The sequence below is a fragment of the Gorilla gorilla genome, chromosome 23 (genome assembly GCF_029281585.2).
Source record: "Gorilla gorilla gorilla isolate KB3781 chromosome 23, NHGRI_mGorGor1-v2.1_pri, whole genome shotgun sequence".
In the NCBI taxonomy this organism is placed as follows: domain Eukaryota; kingdom Metazoa; phylum Chordata; class Mammalia; order Primates; family Hominidae; genus Gorilla; species Gorilla gorilla.
Genome location: NC_086018.1, coordinates 21,038,374 through 21,051,965, shown reverse-complemented (window position 1 = coordinate 21,051,965; position 13,592 = coordinate 21,038,374). Strand labels below are relative to the sequence as shown.

Genomic DNA, 13,592 nt, shown 5'->3' with positions numbered 1-13,592 from the left:
TGCCATGGCAGCTGCTTTCAAACACCAGAAGGGCCACTCTGACAGTTCTCTTCCTTGCTCAGGTAGAACCAGGGCCCGCCCCCTACCCCATGTGCAGGCCTGCCTGGGTGAGAAGGTTCCTTCGGTTCATGATGTGTGCAATCACAAACTGCGGGCTTTGGTTTGATTCGACAGTCTGAGCCCCATTCGGGTGGACAAGAACACAGAGGCCTCTCCTCCTCAGGAGGGAGCCAGCCATGTGGACAGCCTTTCCCAGCAGGCCTGGAGAACCACCAGCCAGCGGCAGGCCTCTCCCTGCGGTGGCCCACACTCTCAGGATGTGAGATTAAAGTATCAAGGATCTGAAGCGGGGGCTGTGTGTCAAGGGAACTGCCAGTCTGTCATTTGATTGTGGCCAACAGCCCCCAGGTGATCCTGCCCCAAAGTCCTTTGATGCTATAGCCAGGGCAGGGCCCTTTAACTCCTCCTGTCTGCTTCTGAGGCCCCAGGGAGGGTGGCAGGCTCCCTGAAGTTCATCTGAACCTCCTCTGTGAGGCAGAGCTGCCTGGGGTCCCCCTTGCCCACCTGGCATTCTGGGGTGATAGCTCTGGCTGGCTCGCCCATGGTTTCCATCCCCTACATTACAACTTGCCATATTTTGTGGTCTGAGGGCTGAGAATTCCAACAGGCAAGAGCAGGGATGGGACTGCCCACCCCGTTCCAGTCGTGTCTCTTATTATCCACACCCTGGAAAACTTAAATTGATGCTTAGTGTATAATTTCAACTAATTTGGAAGTCAGGGGAAATCAAACTGAAGGGGGCCAGCCCCTCCACACCTGTGGGTATTTCTCATCAAGTGGAATGAGAGACTGAGAAAATAAGACACAGAGACAAAGTATAGAGAAAGAACAGTGGGCCCAGGGAACCGGCGCTCAGCATATGGAGGACCCGCACTGGCCCCGGTCTGCCCAGTCTCTGAGTTCCCTCAGTATTTATTACTATTTTCACTATCTCCGCAAGGGGAATGCCACAGGAGAATAGGGTGAGTGGTGAGAAGGTCAGCAGGAAAACGTGAGCAAAGGAATCTGTGTCACAAATAAGTTCAAAGGAAGGTGCTGTGCCCAGATGTGCATAGGCCAGATTTATGCTTCTCTCCAAACATCTCAGTGTAGCAAAGAGTAATAGAGCATTGCTGCCAGCATATCTTGCCTCCAGCCACAGGGTGGTTGGTGGGAACATTCTGTTCCCAGGGACATGCAGGAGATGGAGGCATTCCTTTTACTAATCCTCCTCAGCAAAGGAAACCTTGGACAATACTCAGGTATCAGGGGAACCCGCCTCTAATATTTCAACATAGGTTCTTTCTATTTTCCCTAAGTGTCAGCTGGTCTGAGAAATAAGAGTACAAAGAAAGGAATTTTACAGCTGGGCCACCGGGGGTGACATCACATATTGGTAGGTCTATGATGCCCCCCTGAGCCACAAAACCAGCAAGTTTTTATTAGGGATTTTAAAAGGGAAGGGGTGTATGAACAGGGAGTAGGTCACAAAGATCACATGCTTCAAAGGGCAAAAGGCAGAGCAAAGATGACATGCTTCTGAGGAAACAGGACCAGAGCAAAACCAGAAACTCCTGATAAGGGTCTATGTTCAGCGGTGCATGTATTGTCTTGATAAACATCTTAACAGAAAACAGGGTTCAGAGCAAAGAACCGGCTTGACCTCAAATTTACCAGGACTGGGGTTTCCCAATCCTAGTAAGCCTGAGGGTACTGCAGGAGACCAGGGCGTATCTCAGTCCTTATCTCAACCACATAGGACAGACACTCCCAGAGCGGCCGTTTATAGACCTCCCCCCAGGAATGCAATTCTTTCCCTAGGGTCTTAATATTATATTCCTTGCTAGGAAAAGAATTTAGCAATATCTCTCCTACTTGCACATCCATTTATAGGCTCTCTGCCAGAAGAAAAATATGGCTTTTTGCCCAACCCCTCAGGCAGTCAGACCTTATGGTTGTCTTCCCTTGTTCCCTAAAATCACTGTTATTCTGTTCATTTTCCAGGTGCACTGATTTCATATTGTTCAAACACGTTTTACAATCAATTTTTACAATAGTGGTCCTGAGGTGACGTACATCCTCAGTTTACAAAGATAACAGGATTAAGAGATTAAAGTAAGAAAGGTGTAAGAAATTATAAAAATATTAATTTTGGAAACTGATAAATGTCCAAGACATCTTCACAATTTGCTTCCTGATGCAGCACCAGCTGGTCCCTCCATTCGGGGTCCCTGACTTCCCACAACAGCCAGACTTTCTTGGGCAGAGGTCCCTGTGGCTTTCCACAGTGCATTGAACCCCTGGTTAATCAAGAATGGAGAATGGCGATGACTTTTACCAAGCATACTGCCTGCAAACATATTGTTAACAAGGCACACCCTGCACAGCCCTAGATCCCTTAAACCTTGATTCCATACAGCACCTGTTTGGGTTGGGGCTAAAGTTACAGATTAACAGCATCTCAAGGCAAAATAATTTTTCTTAGTACAGATCAAAATGGGGTTTCTTATGTCTTCCTTTTCTACATAGACACAGTAACAGTCTGATCTCTCTTTCTTTTCCTTACATATCCCCCCCTTTTCTTTTTGACAAAACCACCATCGTCGTTATGGCCCATTCTTGCTGGTTGCTGTCTCTTTGGAGCTGCTGGATACACCTGTAGACTAACAACAGACAGAACAGGCATACAAAGATTAATATGAAATTTACAATAGTGAAACTTCTGATGGTTTTAACCCAAGTGACTGGCTTAAGATTTGTGAGGCCATCAGCAGCTTTCACGATTGTCTCCGTTCCTGGCACCAAATTTAAATGGGCTTTTGATGCCTCAAAAATTTTTTCTTGGCTGGGCACGGTGGCTCACGACTGTAATCCCAGCACTTTGGGAGGCCAAGGTGGGCAGATCACAAGGTCAGGAGATCGAGACCATCCTGGCTAACACGGTGAAACTCCATCTCTATTAAAACCCCAAAAAATTAGCCAGGCATGGTGGTGGGCTCCTGTAGTCCCAGCTACTTGGGAGGCTGAGGCAGGAGAATGGTGTGAACCCAGGAAGCAGAGCTTGCAGTGAGCTGAGATTGTGCCACTGCACTCCAGCCTGGGTGACACAGCGAGACTCTGTCTCAAAGAAAAAAATTCTTTTAATTTTGAAATGTCTAAAGATTATCTTCTCTTCCTTGTAGATGGCATCTAACCATGTCCCAGTGATGCTCAGACTCATTATAGGCTTGTGGTGTAACACAAAAATCTGATGTATTCCAGTCACATTGTAACTGAAAAAGATATTCCAAGCTCATGAATCTCTCCCATCCAAATGACAGTTTGTCTAAGATCATTAATTTGGTTTGCCAATTTTTGATCTATTTGGATCTGAGAATTCCACAATTTTGAGGAATTCTTTTGCCAATCATTTACGTATTCTGCAGTTTGAACAGGAGTGTAAAGCAATTCCAGCAGCCGCAGCAGTAGCTGTGACTGCAATAAGGCCCATAATCACTGCCATCAAAGTAAAAATGAATCTTTTGGATCTAGTTAGAATTCCTTTTAATACTTCCGTTAAAATATGGATGGATAGCGAAGCCTCCCACGATCAGTCCATGGACACAAGGATCCACACACCCTCTCTTGCTCTTACTAGTAGAATACGGTGCTGCCAATTAAAAGTCAAATCAATGCAAGTAAACATTCCACAATTTTCACAGATTATAGTTTGGGAATCAGGTTTAATAGCTATGTTTTTCCTACAACTAGCAATATAAGGAGGTTTTACACAATTTTGCAAATGAATTGTCAGACTGGAATTTAGGTTGATAGTATGACTTACGATCTCTTGTTCCTATAGCTTGATTTCCAGAACAAATTCTAATGTGGTGCGAGGCCACAGTAAGCTTCCTAATTCTGGATGTTCAGGACCAGTAACAGGACTAACTTGTTGAAGGTGATGAAGTTCCCTTCACCCCATTTCCATGGACAGAGTGGTTCTAACCTTCTATAAACCTGGTCCAGCCTTTCAGTTAAATCACCGTCACAGGCTGGATTAATGGGACAGATGGATGGGGCCTGTGAACATGAATGAATCTGGCCTGTACAGTTATGATATAATTGGCCTCAAGGGGCCCAGTCTATCATAGTTCAAAATTCATTGTTTTGTACTACACCACAGTATCAGCCACACATTCTCCGCAAACTAAGACTTCTGGGCTTTTTGATTCTTTGGGAATTTCCTTGGGGCAAGCCTTCCCCTTAGGCCTAGACTGTAATGATCTTTGATAAGAAGGGTCCTGTAAATTATCTGTGACATTCCACTTACCATGTGATAAGTAAATCTACTGGTAGCACTGACTGTAGGTACCTCTACCAACCAATTTTGGGTTGTAGGCATTAAGCATCCTGGTGCCTTCCCTAGGCAAACAGGAGGATAAGGATACCCAATGGAAATATTCATCATCACTCCTTCTTCAGGTTGGGCAGGGCAACAGTCATCTGTGGGGCCAGGCACCCATGCACTATTATTAACATCTACTTCAATAGGATTATCCATCTATGTAACTGCCCGAATTAAGGGTGGGAAAGGCACATAGGCCCAGTAAGTATAATTAGCTGCAGCTGCTCCTGCAGACTTGGGAAGACTTACCACCGTTGATACAATCATCAAAGCTGCAAGCAGCATATTCTCTGGAGTTGGTGTCACCTTTGTATTCTCTAGGCTTTTTTTTTTTTAGCTAACTGTGTCAGCTTCTTTAATTGTGCCCATGTCGGCAACTCTGCTTTCTTGATGGAAGGCAACTTTTTCTGTTCTTCTGATATCACCATTTTGTTTACCTGGCAAGTCGATTGGGGTGTCTCCGTCTCCGCACTTTTCTTTGCATCTCCAGTGAGTTCATTGTAGAACTTTAAATGTCTAGTGGGTATCCAAACAGGAAGCTGATTTTCTCCTGGTGAAACACAAGCAAAACCTCTCCCCCATGTTATCACCTTCCCCATTTCCCATGTTTTATTTTTATTATCTTTCCACCTAATCAGTTTTCCTTCATGTGGGCTGTTCCTTTTAACAGTAAGATGTTGTTCTGCAGAGCTAGTGGTCTGATTTCTATAAATGTTTAAAACATTTAAAGTATAGAGTGCTAGATTAAGTTGCATCTGGGGAGTGTTATACTCCTGTCTTTTCCTTTTTTTTTGTTTAACCAATTGAGCTTTGAGTGTTCTATTAGTTCTTTCAATTATGGCCTGTCCTTGGGAATTATAGAGAATTCCTATTGTATGTGTAATTTTCCACTGATTAAAGAATTTTTGAAATGCTTTACTACAGTAACCTGGCCCATTGTCTGTTTTTAACTTTTTCTGGAACTCCCATGACAGCAAAACAAGATAATAAATGTCTTTTAACATGGGAAGTACTTTCTCCTGTCTGGCAGGTTGCCCATATGAAATGTGAATAAATATCAACTGTCACATGGACAAATGACAGTTTTCCAAATGAAGGTACGTGCATGACATCCATTTGCCATAACACATTAGGACATAGACCTCTGGGATTAACTCTTGCCTCCTGAGTGGCCAGGAGCAGAATCTGACAGTGGGTGCAATGTTGTACAATATTTTTTTCTGTTTCCATGTGATATCAAATTTATTTTTTAATCCTATTGCATTTACATGAGTCAAGGCATGAAGTTCTTATGCTTCCATGAATGCAGATGATACTAGCAAGTCAGCTTGTTCATTTGCTTTAGTTAAAGGCCCTGGTAAATTAGTGTGTGCTCGAATATGAGTAATATAAAATGGGAAATTTCTTTTTCTTACACTTTGTTGTAACAAATTAAACAGCTGGTTTAACTGATCATCCATAATGTATTTGATTAGGGCTCTCTCAACATCCTTTGTAGCCTGTACTACATATGCAGAATCTGATACAATGTTAATAGACTGATTAAAATCTTGTTAACACTGTAATGACGGCAACCAACTCTGCTCTTTGAGTCAAGTGATATTGAGTTTTGATGACTCATTCTTTTGGCCCGGTGTAAGCCACTTTTCCATTGCTGGACCATCAGTAAACACAGCCAGAGCATTTTTTAAAGGCTTATGTTTGGTAACTTTAGGTAAAATCCAAGTAGTCAATTTTAAAAACTGGAAGATTTTTGTTTTTGGGTAACGATTGTCAATAATTCCCACAAAATCGGCAAGACCAATCTGCCATGCACCAGAATTGATAAAGGCTTGTCTAACCTGTTGCTTGTTGAAAGGAACAGTGATTTTGTTGAAGGGGTGGGTTGCCCCTCCACACCTGTGGGTGTTTCTCGTAAGGTGGAACGAGAGACTTAGGAAAGAAAAAGACACAGAGACAAAGTATAGAGAAAGAAATAAGGGGACCCGGGGAACCAGCGTTCAGCATATGGAGGATCCCGCCAGCCTCTGAGTTCCCTTAGTATTTATTGATCATTCGTGGGTGTTTCTCCGAGAGGGGGATGTGTCAGGGTCACAAGACAATTGTGGGGAGAGGGTCAGCAGACAAACACGTGAACAAAGGTCTTTGCATCATAGACAAGGTAAAGGATTAAGTGCTGTGCTTTTAGATATGCATACACGTAAACATCTCAATGCTTTACAAAGCAGTATTGCTGCCCGCATGTCCCACCTCCAGCCCTAAGGCGGTTTTTCCCTATCTCAGTAGATGGAACATACAATCGGGTTTTATACCGAGACATTCCATTGCCCAGGGACGGGCAGGAGACAGATGCCTTCCTCTTGTCTCAACTGCAAGAGGCATGCCTTCCTCTTATACTAATCCTCCTCAGCACAGACCCTTTACGGGTGTCGGGCTGGGGGACGGTCAGGTCTTTCCCTTCCCACGAGGCCATATTTCAGACTATCACATGGGGAGAAACCTTGGACAATACCTGGCTTTCCTAGGCAGAGGTCCCTGCGGCCTTCCGCAGTTTTTGTGTCCCTGGGTACTTGAGATTAGGGAGTGGTGATGACTCTTAAGGAGCGTGCTGCCTTCAAGCATCTGTTTAACAAAGCACATCTTGCACCGCCCTTAATCCATTTAACCCTGAGTTTGACACAGCACATGTTTCAGAGAGCACGGGGTTGGGGGTAAGGTCACAGATTAACAGAATCTCAAGGCAGAAGAATTTTTCTTAGTACAGAACAAAATGGAGTCTCCTATGTCTACTTCTTTCTACACAGACACAGTAACAATCTGATCTCTCTTGCTTTTCCCCACATTTTATCTGGGTCATTTCCACACAATGTTATTATTCATAATCTTCCCTGACCAATTAATGTAGCCATTTGATCCAAGTACAATGTAAAAGTCTTAATTGTACTGTGAGGAAGGAAGGACCACTCCATAAGATCTGTGTTTTGAACAATGATGCCTGTTAGAGAATGTGCAGTAGCAAAAATCAAAATTTGGAGTGGGGCCAAGTGATCCATTCTATTTACTTTTGCCAACCAAATTTTTCTCCAATTAATTTAATTTCTTTAGTTGCCTCTGGAGTTAACGTTCTTTCACTATTTAATTCCGAGTCCCCTCTTAAGAAAGAGAACAAATTTGACATGGCATAAGTAGGAATGCCTAGAGTTGGCCAAATCCAAATAATATCTCCAAATCCAATTAGTATCTCCTAGCAACTTTTGAAACTCATTTAATGCTTTTAATGTGTCTTTTCTTATTTCTATTTTTTGTGGTTTAATTTTCCTTTCCTCTACCTGCATTCCCAAGTAATGGAAAGGAGTAGAGGTTTGAATCTTATCAGATGCTATTGTCAGTCCCGCGTTGGCAACCTCTGTCTGCAGAAATGTGTAACGGTCAATTAATTTGTCTCTCGTTTCTGCAGCACACAAAATATCAACATAATGAACGATATAACAGTCTGAAAACTTGTCTCTAACTGGTTGCAGAGCTTGAGCTGACAAATAGTTGAACTATTAAGCATTCCCTGAGGCAATACTTTCCACTGAAACCTAGTGGCTGGTTCTTTATTATTTAGGCTGGTGTAGTAAAAGCAAATTTTTCAAAATCCTGTTTTGCCAGAGGAATGGTAAAAAAGCAAGCCTTCAGATCAATTTATAATTAAAGGGTACCATGGCTGGAGAGGGCAAATGGGGTGGGAGAGCCCCCATGGGTTGAATTATGGCATTAATGGCTCAGTTAGCATACGCCATCTGCCGGATTTTTCCTGAATTACAAACAGGAGAATTCCAAGGCGAAAATGAAGGCTCAGTGTCCTTTTTCTAATTGTTTCTTTGCTAATAAGTGTAAAGCCTCCAGTTTTTGTTTTGGTAAGCGGCTACTGATTTACCATACAGTTTTTTTTTTTCCCCAAGTTAATGGAATGGGTTTTGGAGGCTCTACAGTGACCGCTCCTAAAAAGGATGCCCTATTCCTTTTCTTTTTTGATTTTTTTCAGCCTCAATTGGGAATTTAATGCCGTCTTCATTCTTTCCTAGTCCCTTTTTAGGGAGCTATCCCATTTTAGTCATGATTTTTTTATTCCTGGGGCTGTATAGGGAGGCTGGGATAGTAATCTCTGCATGCCATTATTGTAACAAGTCTCGGCCCCATAAATTGATTGGAATAGAAGTGATCATAGGCTGAACCATACTTTCTTGATTATCAGATCCTAGACAATGTAAAATCATGGCACTTTGATACACTTCTGAGGCGGTGCCTATGCCGATGATAGAAACATCAGCCTGGGTATCCACTAATCCTTCAAACTCTTTCCCTGAATAGTGACTGTACACACGGGTCGATCCTCTGAGACCTGATTAGCCCAATAAGCGGCTTTTCCTGCAGGGTTGGTACTTCCAAACCCTCCTGTTCTTTCCGTTTTGTTTTCCCCAATTTTAACATAAGGGAAAAGCAGTAATTGAGCAATTCTATCAGCTGGATTGGCACTCCGGGGAACAGTGGAGCTGATCACTAACTGAATTCCCCCTTTATAATCTGAATAAATTACCCCAGTATGAATTTGGACTCCCTTCAAATTTAGACTTGATCTCCCTAAAATAAGGCCTACCCTCCCTTCTGGCAGCAGGCCATATACCCCTCTAGGAATCTTTTGTGGGGGCTCTCCAGGGAGTAAAGAGACCATTTGGGTGGAACATAAATCTACTGCGGCGCTGCCTGCTGTGGCGCGGGACAGCTGTTGGATTGTTGTAATTGGCTGACTCCCTGAAGTGGTGGTATTTTCTGTAGGGGTTGTTGTCCTTGAAAACCCTGAGGAACAAACAGTTGAACTGGGAATGCCCCAGTTTGTTGGGGGGCCTGAGGCTGGCCCCTCTTCCTGTTTCCCGACAATGGTTGCCCATCTTTATCAAATTTAGAATGGCATTGATTGGCCCAATGTTTTCCTTTTTCACATTTTGGACACAGGCCAGATGGCTTTTTATTTTTTGCTGTAATAGCTTGATTTATTATATTCTGTTTATTTAAGCCTGGGCAACTCCTTTTCAGATGACCGATTTGACCACAATTATAACATTTTTTCCCAAATGTTCTAACTTGTCCTCCTAGAGTGAGCCCCCTCATTGCTTGAGCCATTAGCATTGCCTTATGCATAGCTCCTCCAATCCCATCACAAGCCTTCACATATTCTGTAATTACATCAACTCCTGCTGGAACTTTTCCTTTTAATGGCTTTATGGCCGACTGACATTCTGGATTTGCATTTTCATAGGCCATTAATTCTACAATAACTTTTCGGGCATTGTCATCTGTAATAGACTTTTGAGCAGCATCTTGTAATCTTGCCACGAAGTCAGGATATGGCTCTTTAGAGCCTTGTCTAATTGAATTAATAGGGAAAGCTGTTCCTGGGTCCTGAATTTTTCCCCAGGCCCTGAGGCAAATAGCCCTTACTTGTTCAATAGCCTCATTCTGCATCACTGATTGTTGGTTAATGGTGCTCCAATTTGGACCTGTTCCTAACAATTGGTCTGCGTCTATATTAACAGTGGGCTTAGTAGCCTGATTTTTTCGTACCTGTTCTTGTACTCCATCAATCCACCAGGTTTTAAACTGCAGATACTGAGAGGATGAAAGGGAAGATTTGGCCAAAATTTCCCAGTCATAAGGAGTAAGTCTATTTCCATGAGCAATGGAATCTAATAATGTTCTTATATAAGGGGAGTTGGATCCATATTGTTTAACTCCTTCCTTTATATCTTTTAACATTTTCATGGTGAAAGGTTCACATCTAGTCTCAGCTCGGGCAGGCGCTCCTACTTGAGTCTCTTCCCCGGCCTGTACCAGTTGTAAAATTACCAGGAACCGCCATGCCTCAAGATGGCCCTGTTTTCTGGCTTCATCAATGACTGCATGCAGTGCACCACCTTGTCCACTATGTGATGCTGTAGGATTAAGTCTCACAGTGGGCGGCTGAGGATACAGCGCCGCGTCCTGTGGTGCTGGTGAATTAGACGCCACCGCTGTGGGTTGCTGGTATGGTGCCGTGCTATTTGGCACAGGACACACCGCTTGAGGTCTGTATTGAACCTCTGAAGGAGGCCGATACTGAAGCTCGGTTGGCAGCCGGTATTGATAAACTACCAGCGGTTGGGTCTTATTTTCTACCGGCTGATATTGTGGATACTGTATCTGAGTTGGCATTGCCGGGATAGAGACTCTATCCCTTTCTACTTGATTTTTTCTTGGGGTTTGTGCTTGTCTAACCTGCATTTGAGGTTGTAATGTTACAGGCATCTGAACCGCGGGAGGAGGAGTTGATGGTGATCGTGGTTTAGGCTCTGATGGCCCCAGTGATTCTGGACCTCCTTCCCCCAATTTTGATGATTCAGGATATATTATCTCCTGTAATTGATTGTAGTCAACATTTTGCGTTGACTGAGCCATTACAGACTCTGCTACATATTTACAATGTGAACTTTCCATTCCTTGCTGGGATTCTGTCCCTGCCTCTTCTTCACAATCTGTTACACAGCTTTTAGGGGCATCAGAAACTGAAACCCTATCTTCTCCTGTTTGAAATGGTTCTAAAGTTGCTTTAATAATGGCCCAATCATTCCATACTGTAAGTGGGATGATTTTACCTTCCCTATTTGCTTGTTTTAATTCTTTGCCAATTTTTTCCCAATCTTTTAGATCTAAAGTTCCCTGTTCTGGAAACCATGGGCAGAATTGTTCTATTGTTTGAAATAGCGTAATTAGATTTTCTGTAGAAGCTCTAACTCCCCCTCTTCTTAAAAGAATTTTAATAAAGCTGAGATAAGAGGCATATTTACTTTCAGTTTGCCCCATCGTTACCCTGGGTTCCTCTAAGCACACAAGCTTACCACAAGGCTGACCGTGGACGTACTCGGGACTCTCTCGTCGACTTGTCCTCAATGACCACGCTGTAGAGTACCTTCACCCTAGAGAAAGGCACCACGTTGGGCATCAGATGAAGGGGGCCAGCCCCTCCACACCTGTGGGTATTTCTCGTCAGGAGGGATGAGAGACTGAGGAAAGAAATAAGACACAGAGACAAAGTATAGAGAAAGAACAGTGGGCCCAGGGGACCAGCGTTCAGCGTACGGAGGATGTGCACCGGCCATGGACTCTGAGTTCCCTTGGTATTTACAGATTACTATTTTCACTATCTCAGCAAGGGGAATGCGGCGGGAGAACAGGGCGATAGTGGGAAGAAGGTCAGCGGGAAAACATGTGAACAAAGGAATCTGTGTCACAAGTTCAAGGGGAGGTTCTGTGCCCAGATGTGCACATAGGCCAGATTTATGCTTCTCTCCACCCAAACATCTCAGTGTAGCAAAGAGTAACAGAGCAGCATTGCCGCCAGCATATCTCGCCTCCAGCCACACGGTGGTTTTCTCCTCTCAGAATAGAAGGAATGTACTATCGGGTTTTACACCAAGACATTCCATTCCCAAGGACATGCAGGAGATGGAGGCCTTCCTCTTATCTCAACTGCAAGAGGCCTTCCCCTTTTACTAATCCTCCTCAGCACAGACCCTTTACGGGTGTCGGGCTGGGGGATGGTCAGGTCTTTCCCTTCCCACGAGGCCGTATCTCAGGCTGTCTCAGTTGGGGGAAACCTTGGACAATACCCAGGCTTTCTTGGGCAGAGGTCCCTGTGGCTTTCCGCAGTGCATCGCGTCCCTGATTAATGGAGAATGGAGAATGGCGATGACTTTTACCAAGCATACTGCCTGTAAACACATTGTTAACAAGGCACATCCTGCACAGCCCTTGATCCCTTAAACCTTGATTCCATACAGCACATGTTTCTTTGAGCACAGGGTTGAGGCTAAAGTTACAGGTTAACAGCAGGTCAAGGCAAAATAATTTTTCTTAGTACAGATCAAAATGGAGTTTATGTCTTCCTTTTCTACATAGACACAGTAACAGTGTGATCTTTCTTTTCCCTACACAAACAGCCACGTGGCCCAGCCAGCTCCATCCCCTTGGCAAAGTCCCGCTGGGTCCCGGGTGCTGGGGTCCTACCCTGTTCGGCTGTGGTGAAAACACCTCCTTCTCTCAGGGTCCCTAGAGAAAACCCCTGGTCTCTCCACTCTGCAGCCTCAATTACAAAGACGAACACACATACACACACACACACACGCATGCACACACACAGCAGGAGCTGCAGGAGGAAGCCAGGCAGCCAGCGGGGACCCAGGAGGATGGAAACACCACAAGAACCAGGGGCTGGTTTTCTTTTATTGTATTAAATAGTCAGGCAGACAGCAGGAGAAATACACAAGGAAAGGCCAGGTGCCCCGAACCCAAGTCCAGCGCCTGAAATCCTACCATTCATTTCCAAGTCTCTCGTGGGCCCTCTCCCTCCTTCTCTCTGCTCCTCTTTGGGGCACACCTGTGCTCTATGGTCTGCATGGAGGGGACCCTACCCTGAAGGGGTGGCCTGCCCCTCCACACCTCTGGGTGTTTCTCATCAGGTGGAATGAGAAACTTTACTTTTAGTTTGCCCCATTGTTACCCTGGCTTCTTCCGAGCGCCCAAACTTACCGCAAGGCTCACTGTAGACGTACTCGGGAATCTCTCGTTGACTTGTCCTCAATGACCACACTCGAGCGTCCCTTCACCCTAGAGAAAAGCATCCATGTTGGGCACCAGATGAAGGAGTGGCCTGCCCCTCCACAGCTGTGGGCATTTCTCCTCAGGTGGAACAAGACACTTGAGAAAAGAAAGACACAGAGACAAAGTATAGAGAAAGAACAGTGGGCCCAGGGGACCGGCGCTCAGCATATGGAGGACCCGCGCCGCACCGGCCTCTGAGTTCCCTCAGTATTTATTGATCATTATCTCTACCATCTCGGAGAGGGGGATGTGGCAGAACAATAGGGTGATAGTGGGGAGAGGGCCAGCAGGAAAACATGTGAACAAATGTCTCTGCATCATAAACAAGGTAAAGAAAAAAGTGCTGTGCTTTTGATGTGCATATACATAAACATCTCAATGCCTTAAAGAGCAGTATTGCCGCCAGCATGTCCCACCTCCAGCCCTAAGGCAGTTTTCTCCAATCACAGTAGATGGCGTATACAATCAGGCTTTACACCGAGACATTCCA

At 44.5% G+C, this 13,592-nt stretch overlaps 1 protein-coding gene across 4 annotated transcripts; it reads right to left on the bottom strand.

The window, feature by feature from the left end:
* Positions 1–1,397: 1,397 nt before the first annotated feature.
* Positions 1,398–13,300, bottom strand: LOC129529606 (endogenous retrovirus group K member 5 Gag polyprotein). 4 transcript variants are annotated; one of them, XR_008675150.2, is made up of 4 exons: positions 13,031–13,300; positions 11,341–11,418; positions 4,861–4,973; positions 1,398–2,702 (listed from the first exon to the last, which is right to left on the bottom strand). XR_008675150.2 is itself a non-coding variant. In XM_055375114.2 (3 exons), the coding sequence occupies exon 2, from the start codon at positions 11,303–11,305 to the stop codon at positions 9,158–9,160; it is 2,148 nt and encodes a 715-aa protein (XP_055231089.1). In that variant the 5' UTR covers positions 11,306–11,505; positions 13,031–13,300; the 3' UTR covers positions 1,398–2,702; positions 4,861–9,157. The 4 variants fall into 4 exon arrangements, 2 of the variants coding, with proteins under 2 accessions (XP_055231089.1, XP_055231090.1); XR_010133184.1 differs by having other exon boundaries at positions 11,341–13,300; XM_055375114.2 differs by having other exon boundaries at positions 4,861–11,505.
* Between the last annotated feature and the right edge of the window lie 292 nt (positions 13,301–13,592).

Coding starts and splice junctions, on each gene's coding strand:
- LOC129529606 (XM_055375114.2), bottom strand. CDS start 11,305: ATGGGGCAAACTGAAAGTAAATATGCCTCTTATCTCAGCTTTATTAAA.